Source organism: Lipotes vexillifer, unplaced genomic scaffold, assembly GCF_000442215.2.
Source record: "Lipotes vexillifer unplaced genomic scaffold, Lipotes_vexillifer_v1.1 scaffold477, whole genome shotgun sequence".
In the NCBI taxonomy this organism is placed as follows: domain Eukaryota; kingdom Metazoa; phylum Chordata; class Mammalia; order Artiodactyla; family Lipotidae; genus Lipotes; species Lipotes vexillifer.
The window spans coordinates 3,049,294-3,076,324 of record NW_006770652.1 but is presented as its reverse complement, the minus strand read 5'-3'; the positions used below and the strand labels follow the sequence as shown (position 1 = coordinate 3,076,324).

The 27,031-nt window shown below is 37.6% G+C and overlaps 1 protein-coding gene across 1 annotated transcript in view; it reads left to right on the top strand.

Annotated features, from left to right (window-relative positions):
• ITPR2 (inositol 1,4,5-trisphosphate receptor type 2) overlaps positions 1 to 27,031 on the top strand; it is a 547,001-nt gene that overhangs the window by 220,794 nt on the left and 299,176 nt on the right. Inside the window, exons 23-26 of the mRNA XM_007446283.1 lie at positions 1,355 to 1,484; positions 6,549 to 6,606; positions 8,042 to 8,207; positions 9,263 to 9,436. Of these exons, the coding sequence (XP_007446345.1) occupies positions 1,355 to 1,484; positions 6,549 to 6,606; positions 8,042 to 8,207; positions 9,263 to 9,436 (528 nt within the window). The remainder of the gene's footprint in view (positions 1 to 1,354; positions 1,485 to 6,548; positions 6,607 to 8,041; positions 8,208 to 9,262; positions 9,437 to 27,031) is intronic.

Genomic DNA, 27,031 nt, shown 5'->3' with positions numbered 1-27,031 from the left:
AGGGGGGAGGTTGATTAACTTTGGACCTGTAGGTGTAAATAATGTGTTGGGTGAGCAAAGAGGATAAAAATTGATTTGGACTGGGGAGCTAGGGAAAGCTTCATTTCCAAAGGGATTTAAGTAGGACCTTGGAGGATATCTCAAAAGCTGGTTATTATGGGGTGGAGGAGAAGAATATTCGAGGTAAAGTGAACAACGGAAATGAATGTGCGGAGGCAAGAGAGAAACTGCAGGCATTCCAGCCTGTGCTGTCAGGACTGAGAAGAGTGGAAGAGAGAGTGAGAGAAAGGGGGCAGCAGGAGGGGGGCGCGGGGGAGGGGTCTGATATGACGGCGGCGTAGATAGTGAGAGCTAGGGGGAGATGGTAACCCCAAATGCCAAGTTTTCTCGGAACTTGCCTGACCATTACTGTTTGCTGGAACAATGAGAGTCTCTTGAGAGAGTGTAAGGGACACAGATAATAATTATACTGGGAGCAAAGGCCAACCCAGGCCTCTCCCAGGCAAACTGGGATGGAAGGTCACCCTGTATAAGTACAGCTCTCTGTTGTTTCCCGTCTCCACTCATGTCGGTGGCACATACTTTTTCCTTCTCTGATCTCCACTGCATTCTATACCACGTGAGGCAGCCCTCCTTAATTTCCTAATTATTTTAACAATGCTGTATCTTGTTTTCCCAACTCAATCACTGGCATCTTGAGGACTCTGGGCTTCAGGCATTTGCATTCTTCTCAGTGCTGAGCACAGACGGGAACCTTATTGACACTTAGTTTCTGACAATACGTGCATTAAGGAGAACAAGGACAAAAACACAGACCCAAGGAAAAACAGTCACTAAGGAGGCACATCCCTGGTATATTAGATGCTATTACTTAAGCTGTCCTTTTGTAGCCTAGATCCAGGATTCATTGTGGTGTAGCCAGAATCCACACTATTGCAGCTGAAATCTTGCCTTTCTGTGCCTGAATGAGGGTCACAGCTCCAGTACTTTCCTTGCAGAGCCGGTGAAAACTCTGCAAAGTGCTTGGGAAATTATGTCATCGTTACCGCTTCATCCAGACCCAGGAGATACCTCTACTTGGAATATTCTGAGAGTAATCATGGAGAGTCAGGTTTTCTTCTTTCCAAAAACTGTTCAGGGATTTTACTGACATTGGCTAATGGAAATGCCTCACTTTTCTTAGTGTTATGACTGATTATCATGTAAGCAACAGAAGTGATAAGAGTTTACCAATAAAGTTTCTAACTAGTTCATGTGACATGTTGATAGTACTGTGGCTCTTGGTGTCCTGTAATGAATTTTTAAACACCATGCTGATGAAAGAAACTTAAGTTGTTTTTAATGTTTCTTGTAGTTTATCCTGAGTGTCAGACTGGATTATAGGATCTCATATATGCTGTCAATATATAAGAAGGAATTTGGGGAGAACAATGGAAATGCTGAAACGTCCACCAATGGCTCTCCCGATACATTGCTGCCATCAGGTATCTCCTCTGTGACAATATTTCCTCTTTGGATGGTGTTTTCCTGAGAACATGAAAGTTCCTTTTATGTTTTAAAACAAGAAGTATTCCTATGAGACAAAAATGTCAAAATAATCTCCACCAATAAAATGAAGGAACTGAGATAGAAATTAAATAACTTGCCTAGAACAGCAGCGAGGATGTTTGCTGCTACTGGTGCTCAGTCCTTTGAATGCAGTTTTTCTGGTAATCTTCACAACTCTGTGAAGTCCAGGTACTGTGTTTTTTTTGTTTGTTTTGTTTTTTTAACATCTTTGTTGGAGTATTTTGCTTTACAATGGTGTGTTAGTTTCTGCTTTAAAACAAAGTGAATCAGCTATACATATACATATATCCCCATATCCCCTCCCTCTTGCGTCTCCCTCCCTCCCACCCTCCCTATCCCACCCCTCTAGGTGGTCACAAAGCACCGAGCTGATCTCCCTGTGCTATGCGGCTGCTTCCCACTAGCTATCTATTTTACATTTGGTAGTGTATATATGTCGATGCCACTCTCTCACTTTGTCCCAGCTTCCCCTTCCCCCTCCCCATATCCTCAAGTCCATTCTCTAGTAGGTCTGTGTCTTTATTCCCGTCCTAACCCTAGATTCTTCATGACCGTTTTTTTTTTTTAGATTCCATATATATGTGTTAGCATACGGTATTTGTTTTTCTCTTTCTGACTTACTTCACTCTGTATGACAGACTCTAGGTCCATCACTACAAATAACTCAATTTCATTTCTTTTTATGGCTGAGTAATATTCCATTGTATATATGTGCCACATCTTCTTTATCCATTCATCTGTCAATGGACACTTAGGCTGCTTCCATGTCCTGGCTATTGTAAATAGAGCTGCAATGAACACTGTGGTACATGACTCTTTTTGAATTATGGTTTTCTCAGGGTATATGCCCAGTACTGGGATTGTGGGGTTGTATGGTAGTTCTATTTTTAGTTTTTTAAGGAACCTCCATACTGTTCTCCAGAGTGGCTGTATCAATTTACATTCCCACCAACAATGCAAGAGGGTTCCCTTTTCTCCACACCCTCTCCAGCATTTATTGTTTGTAGATTTTTTGATGATGGTTCTGACTGGAGTGAGATGATATATCTCATTGTAGTTTTGATTTTTATTTCTCTAATGATTAATGATGAATATTCTTTCATGTGCTTGTTGGCAATCTGTATATCTTCTTTGGAGAAATGTCTGTTTAGGTCTTCTGCCCATTTTTGGATTGGGTTGTTTGTTTTTTTGATATTGAGCTGCGTGAGCTACTTGTAAATTTTGGAGGTTAATCCTTTGTCAGTTGCTTCATTTGCAAATATTTTCTCCCATTCTGAGGATTGTCTTTTGGTCTTATTTATGGTTTCCTTTGCTGTGCAAAAGCTTTTAAATATCATTAGGTCCCATTTCTTTATTTTTGTTTTTATTTCCATTTCTCTAGGAGGTGGGTCAAAAAGGATCTTGCTGTGATTTATGTCATAGAATGTTCTGCCTATGTTTTCCTCTAAGTGTTTTATAGTGTCTGGCCTTACATTTAGGTCTTTAATCCATTTTGAGTTTATTTTTGTGTATGCTGTTAGGAGTGTTTTAATTTCATTCTTTTACATGTAGCTGTCCAGTTTTCCCAGCACAACTTATTGAAGAGGCTGTCTTTTCTCCAGTGTATATTCTTGCCTCCTTTATCAAAGATAAGCTGACCATATGTGCGTGGGTTTATCTCTGGGCTTTCTGTCCTGTTCCATTGATCTATATTTCTGTTTTTGTGCTAGTACCATACTGTCTTGATTACAGTAGCTTTGTAGTATAGTCTGAAGTCTGGGAGTCTGATTCCTCCAGCTCCGTTTTTCTTTCTCAGGATTGCTTTGGCTGTCCAGAGTCTTTTGTGTTTCCATACAAATTGTGAATTTTTTTATTTAGTTCTGTGAAAAATGCCAGTGGTAGTTTGATAGGGATTGCATTGAATCTGTAGATTGCTTTGGGTACTATAGTCATTTTCACAATGTTGATTCTTCCAATCCAAGAATATGGTATATCTCTCCATCTGTTGGTATCATCTTTAATTTCTTTCAACAGTGTCTTAAAGTTTTCTGCGTACAGGTCTTTTGTTTCCTTAGGTAGTTTTATTCCTAGGTATTTTATTCTTTTTGTTGCAATGGTAGATGAGAGCATTTCCTAAATTTCTCTTTCAGATTTTTCATCATTAGCGTATAGGAATGCAAGAGATTTCTGTGCATTAATTTTGTATCCTGCTACTTTACCAAATTCTTTGATTAGCTCTAGTAGTTTTCTGGTAGCATCTTTAGGATTCTCTATGTATAGTATCATGTCATCTGTGAATAGTGACAGCTTTTCTTCTTCTTTTCTGACTTGGATTCCTTTTATTTCCTTTTCTTCTCTGACTGCTGTGGCTAAAACTTCCAAAACTGTGTTGAATAACAGTGGTGAGAGTGGGCAACTGTGTCTTGTTCCTGATCTTAGTGGAAATGGTTTCAGTTTTTCACCATTGAGAATGATGTTGGCTGTGGGTTTGTCATATATGACCTTTATTTTGTTGAGGTAAGTTCCCTCTATGCCTACTTTCTGGAGGGTTTTTATCATAAATCTGTGTTGAATTTTGTCAAAAGCTTTTTCTGCGTCTATTGAGATGATCATATGATTTTTCTCCTTCAGTTTGTTAATATGGTGTATCACATTGACTGGTTTGCATATATTGAAGGATCCTTGCATCCCAGGGATAAACCCCACTTGATCATGGTGCATGATCCTTCTAATGGGCTGTTGGATTCTGTTTGCTAGTATTTTGTTGAGGATTTTTGCATCTATGTTCTTCAGTGATATTGGCCTGTAGTTTTCTTTCTTTGTGATAGCTTTGTCTGGTTTTGATATCAGGGTGATGGTGGCCTCATAGAATGAGTCTGGGAGTGTTCCTTGCTCTGCTATATTTTGGAAGAGTTTGAGAAGGATAGGTGTTAGCTCTTCTCTAAATGTTTGATAGAATTCGCCTGTGAAGCCATTTGGTCCTGGGCTTTTGTTTGTTGGAAGATTTTTAATTACAGTCTCAATTTCAGTGCTTTTGATTGGTCTGTTTATATTTTCTGTTTCTTCCTGGTTCAGTCTTGGGAGCTTGTACTTTTCTAAGAATTTGTCCATTTTTCCAGGTTGTCCATTTTATTGGCATAGAGTTGTTTGTAGTAATCTCTCATGATCCTTTGTATTTCTGCAGTGTCAGTTTTTACATCTCCTTTTTCATTTCTAATTCTATTGATTTGAGCCTTCTCTCTTTTTTTCTTGATGAGTCTGGCTAATGGTTTATCAATTTTGTTTATCTTCTCAAAGAACCAGCTTTTAGTTTCAGAGTCTGAATCTTTTACGCATTATGCTCTTTTGGTGAAAATCCAAAGTTTTTTGGTTTTCTTTTTTTGACTTGGATCAAAGAATAGTGTGAAATGCTGCTATTAGGAGGAAAGGTATTTTTTAGGAATCACCCCACTCAAGAAAAAAGACATGGCATTCCCCACAATGGTCTGGATGTGGGTGTTGGCTTTATTGTGTGTGTGTATGCATGCGTTCGTTCTTTATTTCCTTGCATGGTTGTAAATTGGTAGTATATTTCAGTTTTTCACATTTAAAATGTGTAAGAATGAAGGCACTCTATCTGTGAGTGTGAGAGCATAATGACATAAGAGCATAAAATTTATTGTAAAAATTTTGTGACTCTAGAAAGTACCTTATGAAACCTAAGGTATATTAAATTACCATTTTTCTGGATAGATCAGGCCAATCATGGCAAGTTGGAAAATATGTTGTATTGAAGAATTAGCCAGTTAACAGAATTCTTTTGCTGGGGCAGGATTTGTACACAGATATGATACTTTCTTTTAACCACAACCACTGTGATAACATCAGGAAGCCTCCTCTTCTGTGTGCATCAATCAATTTGATAGGAATGAGTCAATGATTATAAGTGTGTAGTTAATGTAGATTCTCAACCAAATGTCCTGCTGTCGGACTCATCAGTACCATCCAAAGGGAGCATGCCTCTACTCAAGGGGTTAAGCTGTCCTGAGCTAGAAGTCTCCCTGGAACATTTGCAACAGTGTTGGTTTTTTTATGCTTCCCAGAATTGTAGAACTCCAAAGGGCTATTTCCAGGAATGTTAGGGCAGAACCAGAAAGTCTTGCTGGCAGTTGCATTGACACTAGCATAAGAATTATTGGCTCTCAGAAGGCAGACTTCTGGAAACAGGAGCTCTAAGTGTCAGTAAAAGTGTGGGAGGGAAAGTCTAGGGGCATCCCCAGAAAACCAGTTCTCTCTGATTTACCTGATCTCTTAAATTGGTTGTATTCATTAGCATTCTGGGAAGAATTCTTTTTCCCTTTTTATGTCTTGCTCTGTTTTCTTTTCATACTTTTGGAGGTGAGAAATAAATTGTGTACTTACCATAGATATTTTCAAAATGTTATTGTTGGGGATGAGTGAAGAATCATGATTGGTTCACATTAAAAAAAAAAAAAATCAAATACCCTGTCCCAGAAGAAGAAGGGACGGATTTATAGAAGTAAGCCTAGGTTAAAAGATCATGTTGTTTGGAAGTAGCATGTAGTAACAAGGTTCCTTATAGGTATACTGTGATTCTTTAAAAAATATTAGCCTTCCATGTCATTACCCGTTTAAATTAAATGTGTGTATATAGGTGTGTGTGTAGTTGATGTATATATATATATATATATATATATATACACACACACACACACACACACATACATACTTATATAGATGAGGAAAGTTTGTAAATGGTTCTTTCTGATCTTTTAAATGTATCTTTGACTATAACAATATATATTTTAAAATGTAAACTTCAATTTAAAATATTGACCGATAAGAGGAACTGTATTGTGACTTTTTAAAGTGTTAATTGACTTTTGGTGGCATAAAGAAATTAAGACAAAAATATTTGTAGGTAAGCTAATATTATCATAAATATTGGGACTCCTAATTATAAAAAGATAAAGAATGGATTTTACCATTTGTCTTTGCAGCTATTGTTCCTGACATAGATGAAATTGCAGCTCAGGCAGAAACTATGTTTGCTGGAAGGTACAGTAACATTTATGTATCTTTTTCTTGTGAATAAGATTTTACTTAGAATTTTATTGACACTTTATTGTTCACCTCGCTATATCTATTTAATTTTAGATCCTTTATCATTGCCAACATAATTTCTGCCATAAATGAAGCTGCTAATTTACTATTGAAGAGAAAGCATAGCTTTTCTTTAGGTCAGGTAAAAAAAAAGACAGGAGACATGAGTTCAGTGTATTGAACTTTCCCCTGAATTCTTTGCTTTTCTTTCCTCAAATAATGACAGCACACGAACGCCCTTTAAGTTCCCTGGTATAAATATTGCTGCCTCTTGCAAAACGTTGCTTCCCCAAATCTGAGAGATTTAAGGCAAGAAAGTAACTTCTTTCAACGTTATCATTAACTTTATAAGTGAGAAATAATGCTATTTTCTGCCAATTGGAAATATCCATGATTAAAGAAAATGAAACATCTCTGCCATGACTACTCTCCTTTGCTATCAGGTGCCCTGCTACTCACTGTTTTTAGGTTGTTTCTTTTTTTCCCATAAATGAAAGTAATAGTCAAAAAGAAAAGTAAAAACCGTAAAATGTGTGAGCTACAAATTATTGAGTTTCTGGCATTCATTTTTATCATAGATTTGCCATGAGTACCTAAACAAATTTCTGTACTAAGGCATTGCATTTTCTTTGGTTAGAAAGAAAGACAAGAATGAGGAATCAGGGGAACCAAAAAGGATTTTTATCTCTAGTGAACATTTGGTTTAGGTTTGTTTTTATATTGTTTTGCCAGTTTTTGCTGATGTTATTGTTGCTGTGTTTTCCTATTCAAGTATTTCATTATTCCCGAGAAGAGAGAATAAACCAGTGTATGATTTTCATCTTAAAATAAAGGACTTTTTATCAGGGGAATCTTGCTCAGGGTCTGGATACACCAAACTTGCAGAGTTGCTCTGGTGACGCCTGTTTGCCTGTACGCACGAGCCCTGCCTTCCCCGTGCCTCACCACCTGTCGTGGAGAGGTTTTTGGACTCGGGGGAAGTTCAGTCCTTGATGTACATCCAGCCAAACATGTCTTCTCAATAAACGCTTCAGGATTGATTCAGATTCTATCTTTTGTCTTTGCCTAGATGACCAAATCATCCCGGTTTGCCTGCTACTTTCCCAGTGCAATCACTGAAAGTCGCCTATCTTGGGAACCCCCTCAGTCTTGGACAAACTGGGACTTAGGTCACCCCTACTGTCATGGACAAACACAAGTTTTCTCTATGTTTTGTTTCTTCATTAGTTACCCGAGGCCAAAAAAGAGTAAAAATGTCTTCCTTTGTACTTTCCAGTTTTTTTTGGCGGGGTGGGTGGGTGATAACTGAGGATGTAAACACAATTTTAACCACTTCTGACTAAATTTTATGTAACTATAAGTTATTTTAGAATACTTTTTGGTTTTATAGAAAGGAAAAAAATCCAGTTCAACTTGATGATGAAAGAGGCAGGACATTTTTACGGGTCCTCATTCATCTGATCATGCATGACTACCCTCCTTTGCTATCAGGAGCCCTGCAGCTGCTGTTCAAGCACTTCAGCCAGAGAGCGGAAGTTTTACAGGCATTTAAACAGGTGAGATTCAGTAGCCCTCCGTGGTTCCATAGCAGTGGCTCTGAAAATATTGTTTATAACATCCAACCTGACTTCATGGTTGCAGAGTTAATGAGACTGTGCAGCTTTTCCTGGGGACACTTTCTATTTTTAAAGATAGAAATGGCCTTGTCTCAGGCCAAGACATGATCTATTTCAGAAAGAGGTCCCCACAAGTGATTTTTCAGTTAATATCTTTAATGTAAATGACAGGCACTAAAATTCAGGAGGGCACTGGGAGATAAAACCATATTAGGAATTTTGTTGCCAGTGCTGTTATTTTGACCCCAGATTTTACTGATAAATTTGGGTAATGCACTGAAATAAATGTCGTGATTGAAAAAATGTAGAAATCCAAAGGAAAGGAATTGTGATGGATCTAATCTTTTTCTTTGTTGTCTTTGAATGATATCAATCTTGAGACCATTAATGAGAAATATCTCAGGGCTTACATGTATTTCACTAATATTTATTTAATAGAGCATTAATCTTCATTAGGAAGTTTTGCAAGGATATGTTACAATATGAAATAATTAAAAGAGTAATTATATAAATACAGATAATCATATATTTGTAAATGTCACACAATACATATAAATTTAGGTTTAGACTGTATCACTGTTTTCTTCCACTTATTTTTATGCTTCTACCTCTTTTCAAATAGAGAGAGTCTCAGAAAAATTAACTTTAGCAGTAAAATTAGAGTTAGGGTATCTCTTATTTTAAATTACTCTTTAACACTTTAAAAAGCTTTGCTAGGGCTCACTTTTTATATGTATAATTCTTCATAACATGTGAATATATTGAGTAGAGTTCACAGATACTTTCAGGGGAATTTTCATGATCAATATACATCTAAAATATGTAAAATATATGTAAATATATATAAAATATTCATAAATATTCTAGAAATACTAAACTTCAACTGCGGGGCAAATCTGTTAAAAAGACTTGAGATTTTTGACATAAATGAAATAGGAATAAAGGAAATTCCATAAGTAAGTTAAGTAAACTAAGGATTGCAATTCTGCTTCCAGGTGCAGTTACTGGTGTCCAATCAGGACGTAGATAACTACAAGCAAATCAAGGCAGACCTAGACCAGCTTCGACTAACTGTAGAAAAATCCGAGTTATGGGTTGAGAAGAGCAGCAGCTATGAGAATGGAGAAATGGGTGAAAATCAAGTAAAAGGTGGTGAAGAGCCAATTGAGGTCTGTTTTCAAGATCTATTTTGAAATAATCCAAACAATATCTTTTAAATCAGCATAAAATTTCCATTTGCCAAGTCAAATATCTGCATAAATTTGTACTTTGGTTAATTCTTGTCAATTGCTCTCACTTGTTACCTCATCTGACTACTTTTTCACACTATCTCCTTCCCACTGTAAATCCTATAAGCCAGGAATCAGGATAATAGGAGGGAGTGAGGTGGAGAAAAAGAGGAATAGGTCCTAAGCTGAGACCTGTACAGAGAGGGGAATTTTTGTTTCTACCATTCATGGTGGCTTTTTATTGGCAACCTATAAATCATTCCTTTTATTATTGAATAACCTTATAAATATGTAAAAATACCCAGTGGATGGACAATATGCTTTATTACCAACATGAAAATCCCCCAAATCTGTTTCATCTACAGAATAGTAAGACACTGATCATAAATCCTCTGTTATATTGGTTTTAATTTTCAGTAGGTTAATTAGTGGCTGTTTTCAGATTTCACTAAATACTAAATAAACCATAATAATTTTTAAGCAGTGTTTTAGTAGACTAGTGCCAACAGTATAATGATAATGTATTGAGTTTCTTAAATACCTCTCTAGTGTTTTATTTAGTTGTTTTATTTTATTTAACATCTTTATTGGAGTATAATTTTTTACACTGTTGTCTTAGTTGCTGCTGTATAACAAAGTGAATCAGCTATATGTATACATAATCCCCATATCCCCTCCCTCTTGCGTCTCCCTCCCACCCTCCCTATCCCACCCCTCTAGGTGGACACAAAGCACCACACTGATTTCCCTGTGCTATGTGGCTTCCCAATAGCTATCTACCTTACATTTGGTAGTGTATATATGTCCATGACACTCTCTCACTTTGTCCCAGCTATCCTTCCCCCTCCCCATGTCCTCAAGTCCATTCTCTGCATATGCATCTTTATTCCTGTCCTGCCCCTAGGTTCTTCAGAACCATTTTTTTTTTTTTTAGGTTCCATAAATAGGTGTTAGCATACGTTATTTGTATTTCTCTTTCTGACTTACTTCACTCTGTGTGACAGACTCTAGGTCCAACCACCTCACTACAAATAACCCAATTTGGTTTCTTTCTATGGCTGAGTAATATTCCATTGTATATATATGCCACATCTTCTTTATCCTTTCATCTGTCCATGGACACTTAGGTTGCTTCCACGTCCTGGCTATTGTAAATAGAGCTGCAGTGAACATTGTGGTACATGACTCTTTTTGAGTTATGGTTTTCTCGGGTATGTGCCAGGTATTGGGATTGCAGGGACGTATGGTAGTTCTATTTTTAGTTTTTGAAGAAACCTGCATACTATTCTCCATAGTGGCTGTATCAATTTACATTCCCACCAACAGTGCAAGAGGGTTCCCTTTTTTCCACACCCTCTCCAGCATTTATCATTTGTAGATTGTTTGATGATGGCCATTCTGACTGGTGTGAGATGATATCTCATTGTAGTTTTGATTTGCATTTCTCTAATGATTAAAGATGTTGAGCATTCTTTCATGTGCTTCTTGGCAATCTGTATATCTTCTTTGGAGAAATGTCTGTTTAGGTTTTCTGCCCATTTTTGGATTGGGTTGTTTGTTTTTTTGATGTTGAACTTCATGAGCTGCTTGTAAATTTTGGAGATTAATCCTTTGTCAGTTGCTTCATTTGCAAATATTTTCTCCCATTCTGAGGGTTGTCTTTTGGTCTCGTTTATGGTTTCCTTTGCTGTGCAAAAGCTTTTAAGTTTTATTAGGTCCCATTTCTTTATTTTTGTTTTTATTTCCATTTTTGTAGGAGGTGGGTCAAAAAGGATTTTGCTGTGATTTATGTCATAGAGTGTTCTGCCTATGTTTTCCTCTAAGAGTTTGATAGTGTCTGGGCTTACATTTAGGTCTGTAATCCATTTTGAGTTTATTTTTGTGTATGGTGTTAGGGAGTGTTCTAATTTGATTCTTTTACATGTAGCTATCCAGTTTTCCCAGCACCACTTATTGAAGAGGCTGTCTTTACTCCGTTGTATATTCTTGCCTCCTTTATTAAAGATAAGGAGACCATACGTGTGCTGATTTATCTCTGGGTTTTCTATCTTGTTCCATTGATCTATACTTCTGTTTTTGTGGCAGTACCATACTGTCCTGATTACTGTAGCTCTGAACTATAGTCTGAGGTCCTGGAGCCTGAATCCTCCAGCTCCGTTTTTCCTTCTCAAGATTGCTTTGGCTATTTGGGGTCTCTTGTGTTTCCATACAAATTGTGAAATTTTTTGTTCTAGTTCTGTGAAAAATGCCAGTGGTAGTTTGATAGGGATTGCATTGAATCTGTAGATTGCTTTGGGTAGTATAATCATTTTCACAATGTTGATTCTTCCAGTCCAAAAACATGGTATAGCTCTCCATCTGTTGGTATCATTTTTAAGTTCTTTCATCAGTGTATTATAGTTTTCGGCATACAGGTCTTTAGTCTCCCTAGATAGGTTGATTGCTAGGTATTATATTATTTTTGTTGCAATGGTAAATGGGAGTGTTTGCTTAATTTCTCTTTCACATTTTTCATCATTAGTGTATAGGAATGCAAGAGATTTCTGTGCATTAATTTTGTATCCTGCAACTTGACCAAATTCATTGATTAGCTCTAGTAGTTTTCTGGTGGCATTTTTAGGATTCTCTATGTATAGTATCATGTCATCTGCAAACAGTGACAGTTTTACTTCTTTTCCAATTTGTGTTCCTTTTATTTCTATTTCTTCTCTGATTGCTGTGGCTAAAATTTCCAAAACTATGTCGAGTAATAGTGGTGAGAGTGGATATCCTTGTCTTGCTCCTGATCTTAGAGAAAATGCTTTCAGTTTTTCACCATTGAGAATGATGTTTGCTATGGGTTTGTTGTATATGGCCTTATTATGTTGAGATAGGTTCCCTCTATGCCCACTTTCTGGAGAGATTTTATCATAAATGTGTTTTGAATTTTGTCGTAAGCTTTTTCTGCATCTTTTGAGGTGATCATATGGTTTTTATTCTTCAGTTTGTTAATATGGTGTATCACATTGATTGATTTGTGTATATGGACGGATCCTTGCATCCCTGGGATAAATCCCACTTGATCATGGTGTATGAGCCTTTTAATGTGTTGCTGGATTCTGTTTGCTAGTATTTTGTTGAGTCTTTTTTCATCTATATTCATGAGTGATATTGGTCTGTAATTTTCTTTTTTTGTAGTATCTTTGTCTGGTTTTGGTATCAGGGTGATGGTGGCCTCATAGAATGAGTTTGGGAGTGTTCCTTCCTCTGCAGTTTTTTGGAAGAGTTTGAGAAGGATGTGTGTTAGCTCTTCTCTAAATGTTTGATAGAATTCACCTGTGAAGCCATCTGGTCCTGGACTTTTGTTTGTTGGAAGATTTTTATCACAGTTTCAATTTCATTACTTGTGATTGGTGTGTTCATATTTTCTATTTCTTCCTGGTTCAGTCTTTGAAGGTTATACCTTTCTAAGAATTTGTCCATTTCTTCCAGGTTGTCCATTTTTGGGGCATAGAGTTGCTTGTAGTAGTCTGTTAGGATGCTTTGTATTTCTGCGGCGTTTTTTGTAATTTCTCCTTTTTCATTTCTAATTTTATTCATTTGAGTCCTCTCCCTCTTTTTCTTGATGAGTCTGGCTAATGGTTTATCAATTTTGTTTATCTTATCAAAGAACCAGGATTTAGTTTTATTGATCTCTGCTATTGTTTTCTTTGTTTCTATTTGATTTATTTCTGATCTGATCTTTATGATTTCTTTCCTTTTGCTAACTTTGGGTTTTGTTTGTTCTTCTTTCTCTAGTTCCTTTAGGTGTACAGTTAGATTGTTTATTTGAGATTTTTCTTGTTTCTTGAGGTAGACTTGTACGGCCATAAACTTCCCTCTTAGAACTGCTTTTGCTGAATCCCGTAGGTTTGGGATCATTGTGTTTTCATTGTCATTTGTCTCCAGTGACCTCTTGGTTATTTAGTATCGTATTGTTTAGCCTCCATTGTTTGTGTTTTTTATGTTTTTTTCCCAGTAATTGATTTCTAATCTCTTAGTGGTGTTGTCAGAAAAGGTGCCTGATATGATTTCCATTTTCTGAAATTTACTGAGGCTTGATTTGTGACCCAAGATGTGATCTGTCCTGCAGAATGTTCTGTGAACACTTGAGAAGAAAGTGTAATGTGCTGTTTTTGGATGGGATGTCCTATAAATATCAGTTAAATCTATCTGGTCTGTTGTGTCATTTAAAGCTTCTGTTTCCTTATTAATTTTCTGTTTGGATGATCTGTCCATTGGTGTATGTGAGGTGTTAAAGTCTCCCACTATTACTGTGTTACTGTCGATTTCCTCTTTTACAGCTGTTAGCACTTGCCTTATGTGTTGAGGTGCTCCTATGTTGGGTGCATATATATTTATAATTGTTATATCTTCTTCTTGGATTGATCCCTTGATGATTATGTTGTGTCCTTCCTTGTCTCTTGTAACATTCTTTATTTTAAAGTCTCTTTTATCTGATATGACTATTGCTACTCCAGCTTTCTTTTGATTTCTATTTGAATAGAATATCTTTCTCTATTCCCTCACTTTCAGTCTGTATGTGTCCCTACATCTGATGTGGGTTTGTTGTAGAGAGCATATATATGGGTCCTGTTTTTGTATCCATTCAGTAAGCCCGCGTCTTTTGGTTGGAGCATTTAATCCATTCACGTTTAAGGTAATTATCGATGTGTATGTTCCTATGACCATTTTCTCAATTGTTTTGGGTTTGTTTTTGTAGGTCTTTTTCTTCTCTTGTTTTTCCGACTTAGAGAAGTTCCTTTAGCGTTTGTTGTATAGCTGGTTTGGTGGTGCTGAATTCTCTTATCTTTTGCTTGTCTGTAAAGCTTTTGATTTCTTCATCGAATCTGAGTGAGATCCTTGCTGGTTAGAGTAATCTTGGATGTAGTTTCTCCCTTTCATCACTTTAAGTATATTATGCCACTCCCTTCTGGCTTGTAGAGTATCTGCTGATGAGAAATCAGCTGTTAACCTTATGGGAGTTCCCTTATATGTTATTTGTCATTTTTCCCTTTTGCTTTCAATAATTTTTCTTTGTCTTTAATTTTTGCCAATTTGATTACTATGTGTCTCGGCGTGTTTCTCCTTGGGTTTATCCTGTATGAGATTCTGTGCTTCCTCTACTTGGGTGGCTGTTTCCTTTCCCATGTTAGGGACGTTTTCGACTACAATCTCTTCAAATATTTTCTCTGGTCCTTTTTCTCTCTCTTCTCCTTCTGGGACCCCTATATTGCGAATTTTGTTGTGTTTAACGTTGTCCCAGGGGTCTCTTAGGCTGTCTTCATTGCTTTTCATTCTTTTTTCTTTATTCTGTTCCATAGCAGTGAATTCCACCATTCTGTCTGCCAGGTCACTTATCCGTTTTTCTGCCTCCGTTATTCTGCTATTGATTCTTTCTAGTGTATTTTTCATTTCAGTTATTGTATTGTTCATTTCTGTTTGTTTGTTCTTTAATTCTTTTGGGTCTTTGTTAAACATTTCTTGCATCTTCTTGATATTTGCCTCCATTCTTTTTCTGAGGTCCTGGATCATGTTCAGTATCATTATTCTGAATTCTTTTTCTGGAAGGTTGCCTATGTCCCCTTCATTTAGTTGTTTTTCTGGGGTTTTATGTTGTTCCTTCATCTGGTACCTAGCCCTCTGCCTTTTCATCTTGTCTCTCTTTCTGTGCATGTGGTTTTTGTTCCACAGGCTGCAGGATTTTAATTCTTCTTGCTTCTGCTGTCTGCCCCTCTGGTGGATGAGGCTATCTAAGAGGCTTGTGTCGGTCTAGTTTTTTTCCTGTAATTGATATCTAGTCTCATAGCATGGTGGTTGGAAAAGATACTTGATAAGATGTCAGTTTTCTTAAATTTACAAAGGCTTGATTTGTGACGTAAGATATGATCTGTCCTGGAGAATGTTCCATGAGCACTTGAGAGGAAAGTTTATTCTGTTGTTTTTGGATGGAATGTCCTATAAATATCAATTAAGTCCATCTTGTTTAATGTGTCATTTAAAGCTTGTGTTTCCTTATTTATTTTCATTTTGGTTGATCTGTCCATTGGTGAAAGAGGGGTTTAAAAGTCCCCTACTATTATTGTGTTACTGTCGATTTCCCCTTTTATGGCTGTTAGCAGTTGCCTTATGTATTGAGGTACTCCTATGCTGGGTGCATAAATATTTACAATTGTTACATCTTCTTCTTGGATTGATCCCTTGATCATTATGTAGTGTCCTTCTTTGTCTATTGTGATAGTCTTTATTTTAAAGACTATTTTGTCTGATATGAGAATTGCTACTCCAGCTTTGTTTTGATTTCCATTTGCATGGAATATGTTTTACCATCCCCTCACTTTTAGTCTGTGCATGTCCCTAGGTCTGAAGTGTGCCTGTTGTAGACAGCATATATAAGGGTCTTGTTTTTGTATTCATTCAGCCAGTGTATATCTTTTGGTTGGAGTATTTTACCCATTTATGTTTAGGTAGTTATTGATATGTATATTCCTCTTTCCATTTTCTTAGTTGTTTTGGGCTTGTTATTATAAATCTCTTCCTTCTATTGTGTTTCCTGCGTAGAGAAGTTCCTTTAGCATTTGCTGTAAAGCTCGTTTGGTGGTGCTGAATTCTCTTAGCTTTTGCTTGTCTTTAAAGTTTTTAATTTCTCTGTCAAATCTGAATGAGATCCTTTCTGGGTAGAGTAATCTTGGTTGTAATTTTTTGCCTTTCATCACTTTAAATATGTCCTGCCACTCCCTTCTGGGTTGCAGAGTTTCTGCTGAAAGATCAGCTCTTAACCTTATGGGGATTCCCTTGTAATTTATTTGTTGTTTTTCTGTTACCGCTTCTAGTGTTTTTTCTTTGTATTTAATTTTTGATAGTTTGATTAACATGTGTCTTGCCGTGTTTCTCATTGCATTTATCCTATATGGGACTCTCTGCGGTTCCTGGACTTGACTGACTATTTCCTTTCCCATATTAGGGAAGTTTTCAAGTATAATCTCTTCAAATATTTTCTCAGTCCCCCTTTTTTTTCCTCTTCTTCTTCTGGGACCCCTATAATTCGAATGTTCATGCGTTTAATGTTTTCCCAGAGGTCTCTGAGACTGTCCTCAGTTATTTTCATTCTTTTTTCTTTATTCTGCTCTGCGGTAGTTATTTCCCCTCTTTTATCTTCCAGGTCACTTATCCATTCTTCTGCCTCAGTTATTCTGCTATTGATTCCTTTTAAAGAATTTTTAATTTCATTTATTGTGTTGTTCATCATTGTTTGTTTGCTCTTCAGTTCTTCTAGGTCCTTGTTAAGTGTTTCTTATTTTTTCTCTATTCTATTTCTAAGATTTTGGATCATCTTTACTATCATTACTCTGAATTCTTTTTCAGGTAGACTGCCTATTTCCTCTTCATTTGTTTGGTCTGGTGGGTTTTTGCTTTGCTCCTTCATCTGCTTCATATTTCTCTGTCTTATCATTTTGCTCAACTCACTGTGTTCGTGGTCTCCCTTTCACAGGCTGCAGGTTCGTAGTTGATGTTTTTTTTGGTGTCTGTCCCCAGTGGGTAAGGTAGGTTCCATGGGTTGTGTAGGCTTCCTGGTGGAGGGGCCTGGTGGCTGTTTTCTCGTGGATCAGTCTGGATCCTGTTTTGCTGGTGGGCAAGACCATGTCCAATGGTGTGTTTTGGGGTGTCTATGAACCTAGTATGATTTTAGGTAGCCTCTGTGCTAATCGGTAGGGTTGTGTTCCTGTCTTGGTACTTGTGTGGCATGGGGTATCCAGCACTGTAGCTTGCTGGTTGTTGAGTGGAGCTGGGTCTTAGCATTGAGACGGAGACCTCTGGAAGAGCTGTCCAGATTGATATTACAGGATCCAGGAGGTCTCTGGTGGTCCAATGTCCTGAACTCGTCTCTCCCACCTCAGAGGCTCAGGCCTGATGCCCAAGCGGAGCACCAAGAGCCTGTCACCCACACACCTCAGAAGAAAAGGGAGAAAAAATATAAATAAAGAAAAATAAAATAAAATAAAGTTATTAAAATAAAAAGTTAAAAAGTAAAAAACATTATTAAAATAAAAAATAAAAGAAGTACTTGAAACAAAAAAAGAAGAGAGAAGTGAAATCAAGAACAAATCCACCAATGTTAAGAAGCACTAAAAACTAAACTAAGATTAGCGTGTAAATCAGAAAATAGTCAGTCGCATACAGCAAACCCCAAGTCTACAGTTGCTCCCAAAGTCCACTGCCTCAGTTTTGGGATGATTCGTTGTCTATTCAGGTATTCCACAGATGCAGGTACATCAAGTTGATTGTGGAGATTTAATCCACTGCTCCTGAGGCTTCTGGGAGAGATTTCCCTTTCCCTTCTTTGTTCGCACAGCTCCTGGGGTTCAGCTTTGGAATTGGCCCCGCCTCTGCGTGTACGTCTCCACCCAGATAGGGCGGGGTTAAAGGAGTGGCTGATTAGGGGGCTCTGGCTCACTCAGGCTCACTCAGGAGAGAGGGCTACAGAATGTGGGGCGAGGCTGTGGTGGCAGAGGCCAGCGTGACATTGCAACAGCCTGAGGCACGCTGTGTGTTCTCCCGGGGAAGAGGTCCCTGGATCACGGGACCCTGGCAGTGGCGGGCTGCACAGGCTCCCAGGAGGGGAGCTGTGTATAGTGACCTGTGCTTGCACACAGGCTTCTTGGTGGCTGCAGCAGCAGTGTTAGCATTTCATGCCCATCTCTAGGGTCTGACCTGATAGCAACGGCTCATGCCCGTCTCTGGAGCTGTTTAGGTGGTGCTCTGAATCCCCTCTCCTCGTGCACCCTGAAATAGTGGTCTCTTGCCTCTTAGGCAGTTCTAGACTTTTTTCCGGACTCCCAGCTATCTGTGGCGCACTAGCCCCCTTCAGGCTGTGTTCACACAGCCAACCCCAGCCCTCTCTCTGGGATCTGAGCTCCAAAGCCTGAGCCTCAGCTCCCAGGCCCCACCCGCCCCGGTGGTGAGCAGACAAGCATCTTAGGCTGGTGCGTGCTGGTTGGCAGCGATCCTCTGTGTGGGAATCTCTCTGCTTTACCCTCCACACCCCTGTGGCTGCCCTCTCCTCTGTGGCTCCGAAGCTTCCCCTCCACCCACCCCCTGTCTCCACCAGTGAAGGGGCTTCCTAGTGTGTGGAAGCTTTTCCTCCTTCACAGCTCACTCCCAGAGGTGCAGGTTCTGTCCCTATTCTTTTGTCTCTGTTTTTTTTTTTGCCCTACCCAGGTATGTGGGGGCGTTTCTTGCCTTTTGGGAGGTCTGAGGTCTTCTGCCAGCATTCAGTAGGTGTTCTGTAGGAGTTGTTCCACATGTAGATGTATTTCTGATGTATTTGTGGGGAGGAAGGTGATCTCCGTGTCTTACTTCTCTGCCATCTTGAAGGTCCTCCTTAGCTCTTATTTTAATCTGCAGGATTATAAACTATTACTATTTAGAGAGGTTTACCTACTCCAAGTCTTCTGTTTCTTGGAATACCTAAACTATTTTGTAGTGCAGGGTGATGAGCAGGAGGTAATTAGTGGGAGGGGGAGGTAATTAGAGTCATCAAAATGCTAAAAAGTTCCAAAGGGAAATTCAGCTGTGGGTAACTACTTTCTACTTGTCTCAGGACTAATTATCACTGATCTGCACAACAGTTTTGACTTAATTCTTTAGGAACTGTTTCTGTGATTTTATGTTGTAAGTTAGTAGAATGTAGAATTTCTAAAGCTTTTACTTATTTATTTATTTTTTTGGTTAAAATAGAGTTCTTCCATGGTATATTTAAGAAATAAGAGAAATTTCAACATTTATTTAGTATTTGCTGTACACCAACTCCTATAGCTGACACTGTCATGCATGGTATATCTTTTAAAATGTTACAACAAACTTTGGAGATAGTTATAAACATCACGTTTCTGAGCATGAACCAACTGAAATTCAGAAAACCCAAGTGTTTTCTCGTTGTCAAGCAGCTCTATGTGATTTTAACTCAGGTCTTTTTGATGATAAGTTCCAGGCTCTTTAATGTAAAATTGCACTTTCTGATATAATACTTTGTTATTTAGAGATGTATTACGCTTTCATGAAGTTAGAATACCTCTTTCTTTTACAAATACATATTTTGTAAATATTCTAGAGGATAAATGTAATGTTGCTTCCCCTTTCAGAACATTTCATTCTTTTATTTTAATAGAGAACAGCTCTAAACCTCAGCAAAATGTAGTATGCGTTTGTAAAAGTTTGCCCCCCAAAATCACCGAAGAGTAGAGGTGAGATGTTCCATGAAGGATGTTAGTCACTGGTCTGCAGTTTAAGTTCCCAGTCATGAGGGAAAGTGGAGAAAGAACCTCTTTTATAGTGTATATCAATGGCATCCTCATAGCAGTTTAATAAACAGTTTGTATTGATGTGAGAAAGAAGATGAATAAGTCATCTGAGGATAGTCATCTTATTAAAGATAAAGCTGCATTACATGTAGGCTATAAAACTATTTTTCTAGGGAATTCAGAAGAATACAAGTCAGTGAAGCTGAAATGTATTTATTTATTTGTTGACTTCAGGATTTATCAGTTCAGCAAATGGTAATAATTTTTGGTACTTAAAGCAGGAAGTGATTTAATACAAGGAATTAAATTTTTGAACAGTCTGGAGGAATACAGTTTAGAGGCTGCCACTAGACTATTGATTTCAGTGTCAAACAATCATAGCTATGATTCAGAGGTGAAGAAGCTGCTTCGGCTAATGCCAACTCTGCTGCTGCCACCACCACTGACTCATACCTTAGAAGCTTGTGGCCAGATAACAGCCCTCAGATCTATTGGGATTTTCTTTTCAGCCCTCATAGCCACAGGAAGATGGCCTTGAATGGATAGTGTATTAAGAGTATAGGTTTTAGAGTCTAAAGCTGTATACAGTCACTAACTGTATGTGTGACTTTGGGCAACTTATTTTAATTCTTTCAGTTTTATTTTCATTGTCTGTTCAATGGACTTAATAATGGTACTTAGCTCAGATGATTACTGTGAAGATTAAATGAGCAAACGCTGTGCATGTGGTGTGTCAGTTAACATGGCTTCAGTGGGAAAATATAAACAACAAGGTGACATATTATCTACTAACAAGTCAAGAAGTGAGGCTCCAGTTTTAATTAATTTATTGTCTCAATGCAATCATCATGGACCAGTGACCTTACTTCTGAGACTGATCTTTCTCATGATTGCATCACGACAGCAGCATCCTAGACATCACAACACTGTCACAAAAGAATATCTGTGCTTTTCTAAGTCTCCTGTTTGGGAGCAAGTAAACCTTTCCCAGGCGCCCCTTAGTAGATTCTATCTCATGTCTCCTTGGCCAAAGCAGGACCACATGTTTACCTCTAAACCAATGGACTATAAGATTAGCTTAGACTAAATAAAAGATGCTCTGCAGGCTAGGATACTCTCCCCCGAGTTACGTGGGGGAAGAATAAACGAAATCAAAATCTGCTGGCAAGAAGGAAGAAAGGGTGTCGGTGTCTGCCAAAAGTCCACAGTCAGTGAATGCTTGTTATAATTATTATTGGTTTTCATGTGCAACACAGTGTGCTGTTTACTATGATGCATATAGAATTATGAAATCTTAAAAGATACTTGTTAAATTAAAAGGTACTTGTAGGGTTATCAAGTCTGTTTCCTGTGTAGTATTTGTTCTCTCTCTAAAAAGGTCACCTAAGTGAGATATTTCTTAAAATAAAACAAACTTCTGTGATGGGAAATTCAATACCTCCCGAGGTAGAACATTCTATTGAAATTAATGTACTGCTTAAGAAATAGAATAGTACCAATAAGAAGTCTCTGTGGTCCATCCCTATATCCCAGAGGAAACCATTATCATGAGTTCATGTTAATAATTTCCTTGCTTTTCTTAACTGTATTACCATGTATATCTATATTTTTAAAACATTTAACAAAATGAAAAGTATTTCACTTAGTCTGTTTTAGATATGTTTTGTCCTCCATCTTTGTTGTTGTATAGCAGTGACTTATTCATTTTCTCTAATATACATTATTACATTTTAGGCACATGTTTATCTAGTAAACGGTTGATGGACATTTTATGTTCTTTACATATCTAAAAATTAGAAGAAAGTTTGAAAGAAAATTTGCTACAGTTTTAAAAGAAAATTTGCTACCAAAAGGAGCTTAAAAAACTTTTTAATGTCACCTGATGCACATGTTTAAGCGTCCCTTCAGGATATATATTTAGGTGTTAATATCTGGTATGTTTACCTTTACCAAATAATGCCAGTTGTTTTCCAAAGACCAAATGATACTCCCTCCACGGTGTATAAGAGTTTCTTTGGTTCCCCATCCTGATGACTACCGGTTTTCTCACTTTTCCATTTTTCTTTTTTTTCTTTTTTTTGCGGTACGCGGGCCTCTCACCACTGCGGCCTCTCCCGCCGTAAAGCACAGGCTCCGGACGCGCAGGCCCAGCGGCCACGGCCCACGGGCCCAGCTGCTCCGTGGCATGTGGGATCCTCCCGGACCGGGGCACAAACCCGTGTCCCCCACATCGGCAGGTGGACTCTCAACCACTGCGCCACCAGGGAAGCCCTCACTTTTCCATTTTTGATAATTGGGTGTGTTTGGTATATTATCCCTGTTGTGATTTTCATTTTGCTGGATTATTATGAGGTTGAGCATGTTTTTATATGTTTATTGGACATTTCACTTCCTCTTCCAGTTTAAGCTAAATTCTGTGTGCGCAGGTAGTTAGGTCCTACCAATTCATGTATAGCTATGTAAGGTTAAAAATATTTTTGACATAAAGTCATGGTGATGCTATAATTCAAACTTGAACACTATCTTTTCATCTATTTTTTCTTTTTTTCTTTCTTTATTGTGTTGGTAAGGTTTTGCAGTACAATGGTGGATAGATGTGGTGATAATGGGTATCCTTGTTTTGCTTCTGATTTTAAAGGGAATAATTTTAATATTTCACTATTGAATATAGTTTTATGGTACTTTTTTTTTTGTAGATACCTTTTACCAATTGAGGAAATTCCCTTCTGTTTTTCGTTTGCTAATTTTTACTATGGTTGTTGACTTCTATTAAATGCAATTTATGCATCTGTCAAGATTGTTATTTTTCTTTAATTATAATCTGCTAATTTTGATAACATGAATCATAAATAGAGCTGCTACCATAGTAACCTTGCATTCTAGAATAAGTGTATCTTGGTGATATTTTTTACAGTACTGCATCCAGTTTGCTAGTATTTTGTTCAGGATTTTACATCTTTGTTGTCAGTGAGTTTGGCCTCTAATTTTCCTTTCTTGAACTGTTCCTGTCAATTGTTGGTATCAAGGTTAAACTAATTCTGTAACAAAGTGAGTTACACAATCTTCCCCTTTCTTTATCTCTTCTGTGAATGTTTGGTAGAACTTTTCTAAATGTGCCTGGGACTTGGATTTAGTTTGTGGGAAGACTTTAACTAGTAATTAATTTTGAAAGTTTATAAATTCATTAAAATTTTCTATTTTCGGTCAGCTTGTATAGTTTTCTGGCTATATACTTCAGTTTTCAAATTTATTCATCTTATTTCATTATCTTTTTTTAAAAAATAAATTCATTTATTTATTTATTTTTGGCTGCATTGTGTCTTCTTTGCTGTGTGCAGGCTTTCTCTAGTTGCAGTGAGTGGGGGCTACTCTTGGTTACCGTGCGTGGGCTTCTCATTGCAGTGGCTTCTCGTTGCAGAGCACAGGCTCTAGGCGTGCAGGCTTCAGTAGTTGTGGCGCACGGGCTTAGTTGCTCTGCGGCATGTGGGATCTTCCTGGAGCAGGGATCAAACCCGTGTCCCCTGCATTGGCAGGCGGACTCCTGACCACTGTGCCACCAGGGAAGTCCCTCGTTATCTTTTTAAATATCTGCTGTATCTGTAGCTCATACCCCTTTTTCATTCGCTTCTTCTTTTTCCCTTTAGGTTTCACTCTTTGTGTTGTACAATTCTGTGGGTTTTGACAAATGTATAATGTCAGATACAATCTCACCAGAGCTGGATATACTTTATTCATCCGTTTAACGAGTCTATTTTTGGCTTTGTTGAGCTCCTGTGTTTGTTTGCTATTTCATTATATTTATCCTACTGTACTATAGCCTTTTATGTTGACATACTTTTCAGACTTTTAAAAAATTTAATGATATAATTTCCTTCTAAGGAGCTGCATCCCACAGATTTTGACAAATGGTATTTTTATTACTGTTCAATATTAGATAGTTAAAAAATTTCATTATGATTTCTTCTTTGGCCCAGTATAGTTTCTTGGAAATGAGTTTTTAAATTTCCAAATGCATTCTCAAAATTTGCCCTTTTTTTGGTTATTGAATTCTTAACTTGTAGCAAGAGTATGTGGTTATGATGATATCAGTTATCCAAAATTTGTTGAGACAATTTTTGGTCTATTATATCTTCAGGTTTTAGAAATATTTAATGTGGGCTCAAGAAGAATGTGAATGCGTGTAAGTTTCCTTATATCTGATTAGTAAATCTAGTTTATTGTATTTAAATCATCTATTTAATCACAAATATTTTTGTTTTCTTGATGTAACAAAAATTGGGAGAGATTTGTCGACATTTCCCACTATAATGGTAGGTTTATCAGTTTCCCCTATAGTTCTATTAATCTCTATATGTTTTAAGACTATTTTATTTGATGCCTATAAATTTAAAATTATTTTTAACTGGAAACAAAAACCTTTTATCAGTTGAGATTTATTTTCTCCCACTTCTGATGATATTGTTCCATGTCTTCTGGCTGCCGTTGCTACTGTTGAGAAGTTTGCTGTGTGTTGAATAGTGGTGCTTTAATTCTGATTTTAAAACTGATTAAATGTTTGTTAAACCTTATTATTGCCTCCATATCTATTAGTTTCCTTTTTATATTTTCCATACCTGCGACTTTATGCTGAATTTGAATAATTTCTTAGAGTCGTCTGAGTTGCTCTTCAGGCATGTCTTATTTGGAGTTCACTTTACCTCTTGACTTTTAATTTCAGCCATTGTACTTTTTCACACCTGCAATTTGACTAAATAAATCTTTTTGGTCATTTTTGATCATCTTTTGTTGCTTGCTAATTTTTGTGATTCCATATGGCTATTTAATAGCCTGTATGTAATACTAATTCCATGTTTCATTATGTATTTGGTCATCTTTGATTATGAGCTCATATCTTTTATTAATAGACCTTGTTTTTAGAGCAGTTTTAGGTTTAGAGAAAAATTGCACAGAAAGTACAATGCCCTTACACCCTCTCGTCCCCTCCCTTCAGTTTTCTATTATTAATATCTTACATTAATTAATGTGGTACATTGCAATTGATGAGCCAGTATTGATACATTATTATTAACTGAAGTTCATAATTTACTTTAGGTTTTGCTGTTTCTGCTGTATGATTCTGTGGGTTTTGACAAATGTGTAATGCTATGTACAGTATCATATAGAATAGTTTCATTGCTCTAAAATTCCTCTCTGCTCCACCTATTTGTCCCTCTCTTGTGAATCCCTGAGCCCCTGGGAACCCCTCAGGAACCCCTGATCTTTTTACTGTCTCATGTATAGTTTTGCCTTCTCCAGAATATAGGTGGAATCGTACCATATCTAGCTTTTTCAGACTGGCTTCTTTCATTTAGCAATATGCATTGGAGGTTTTTCTATGTCCTTTTGTAACTCACTAGCACATTTCTTTTTATCGCTAAATAATACTCCATTGTCTGGATGTACTATAGTTTGTTTATCCTGATTCACCTATTGAAAGACCTCTTGATTGTTTCCAGTTTGGGGCCATGATGAGTAAAGCTGCTGTAAACATTCGGGTGTAGGTTTTGAGCTCACATCTTTTGGATTTAGGATTTGAAAGACGGTATGTTTTCCTCCTTAGAGTATTTGTGATTACCTTGGCCTATGGCCAGGGGGCGCTGTGAGCCTGAGACCACATTGCTCCCTTCCCACACACGGGTCTAAAGGCAGGAGTCTCGGCTTTAGCTACTCCGACTTGACACTTGCTTAGAGCTGGCTTGTCTTTCCGGGTTGCAGGGCTGGTACTACTGGCATTTGCCTTCAGGGAAACTTACCATGTTGCCCTGAAGCTTGGAACTCTCTGATCTGGTTTCAGTTTACTTTTTTTCCATTGTAGATGGTGGGTGGGGTCTTTCAGAGTTGTCCTTCATTTCCAGTGAGCCCAGAAATGAACTTAAAATAGGTTCTGTATCTAGGATCTAGTGGTTTTCTAATAGGAAGGCCGTTTGCAGTTTCAAGTGTGCTATTCTTGCAGAAGTCCTTGGGAATGTGTTTACTTAGATAGTTAGTAATTTAAAAAATGTATTATGAACTTAAATTCTTTGGAATATGTGAATTCCTCTAAAGTTTGTGTTTAATCCAGAGAAGATTTCATTTGCCTCATTGAGACACTTTGAGATACGACATTTTGTAAACATGTTAGACAAAGTTTTTGGCTTGGAACTTTTGGAGCCCTTTTATTAGTGGGAATTCTATCCCCAAATCTTGAGTGAAAGTGGGCTTGTCTTTGTATATAGGAGCTCAAGAGAGTTTTCTCCCTTTTTTGGCTTTGACCAAGCCAAGCCAAGACAGGTACCCCTTTGCTCTTCTATGGGCCATGTTTTTCCCTGGCTCGTCACTGTGGGTGTCTGCTTTAGGTATTTCTGGTCCTGAGGCTGGTTTCTGGTCAGACCTTCCATCTTCTTGGGATTCAGGCTTTGCTTCTTTTCTGTTGTGTGTGTGAGACAAGTTAAAACTCAGTTGTTGGTTATCAGCTTGGGCTGATGCCCTCAGGGCCAACAGATGAGTCCGTGCTTGATGACTACTTGGAAATTTCATGTATTTTTCTGGTTTCCGGCCTCCATTTGCTTCCTCTTTACTAAAAAGAGATAGTTTAAATATTTTATCTATCACTTCTGAATGTTGTGTAGTCAGAGGGGCTCCTCTGCACTTCAACATTTTCTATTTTTGACAGTTCTTAAAAGTAGAAAACTCTGTTTTGAGCTCATATATTTATCCTTGTAATGTCTGTTTACTGATGTTAGTACTGAGGCACTGTGGACCATATCTGAACCTACTCTACTTGATTTGCTGTCATTTTTCTCCAGAGAACAACCCTTTTTTTGAATATTCTGCTTAAGGTACAATTTCATCCCTTCACCGTCATGCTTCCTTGCCTTTGTACACACCTGAATTTCTCATTTCCCTTCTTAAAGTTTGATATCTAGAATCAAATCTAATATTTGAGCTATGGCTCTTGTCCTCAAAGAATGAACACACAGATCAACACACATAAACCAGTATGACAAATGTATGATTGAATATTGAACTGTTGTAGCACAGAAAAGGGAGAGGTCAGTGTGGGCCTGGCTACTTGGAGAAGGCTTCAGTGTTTTGAAAGATTGGGAGGATTTTGTTAGTGATTCAAGAATAACACAAGAGAAGCAGAAATTCAACAGGAATAAATGATTCGTGTTTGAAGTGGCTGGGACATTGGGAG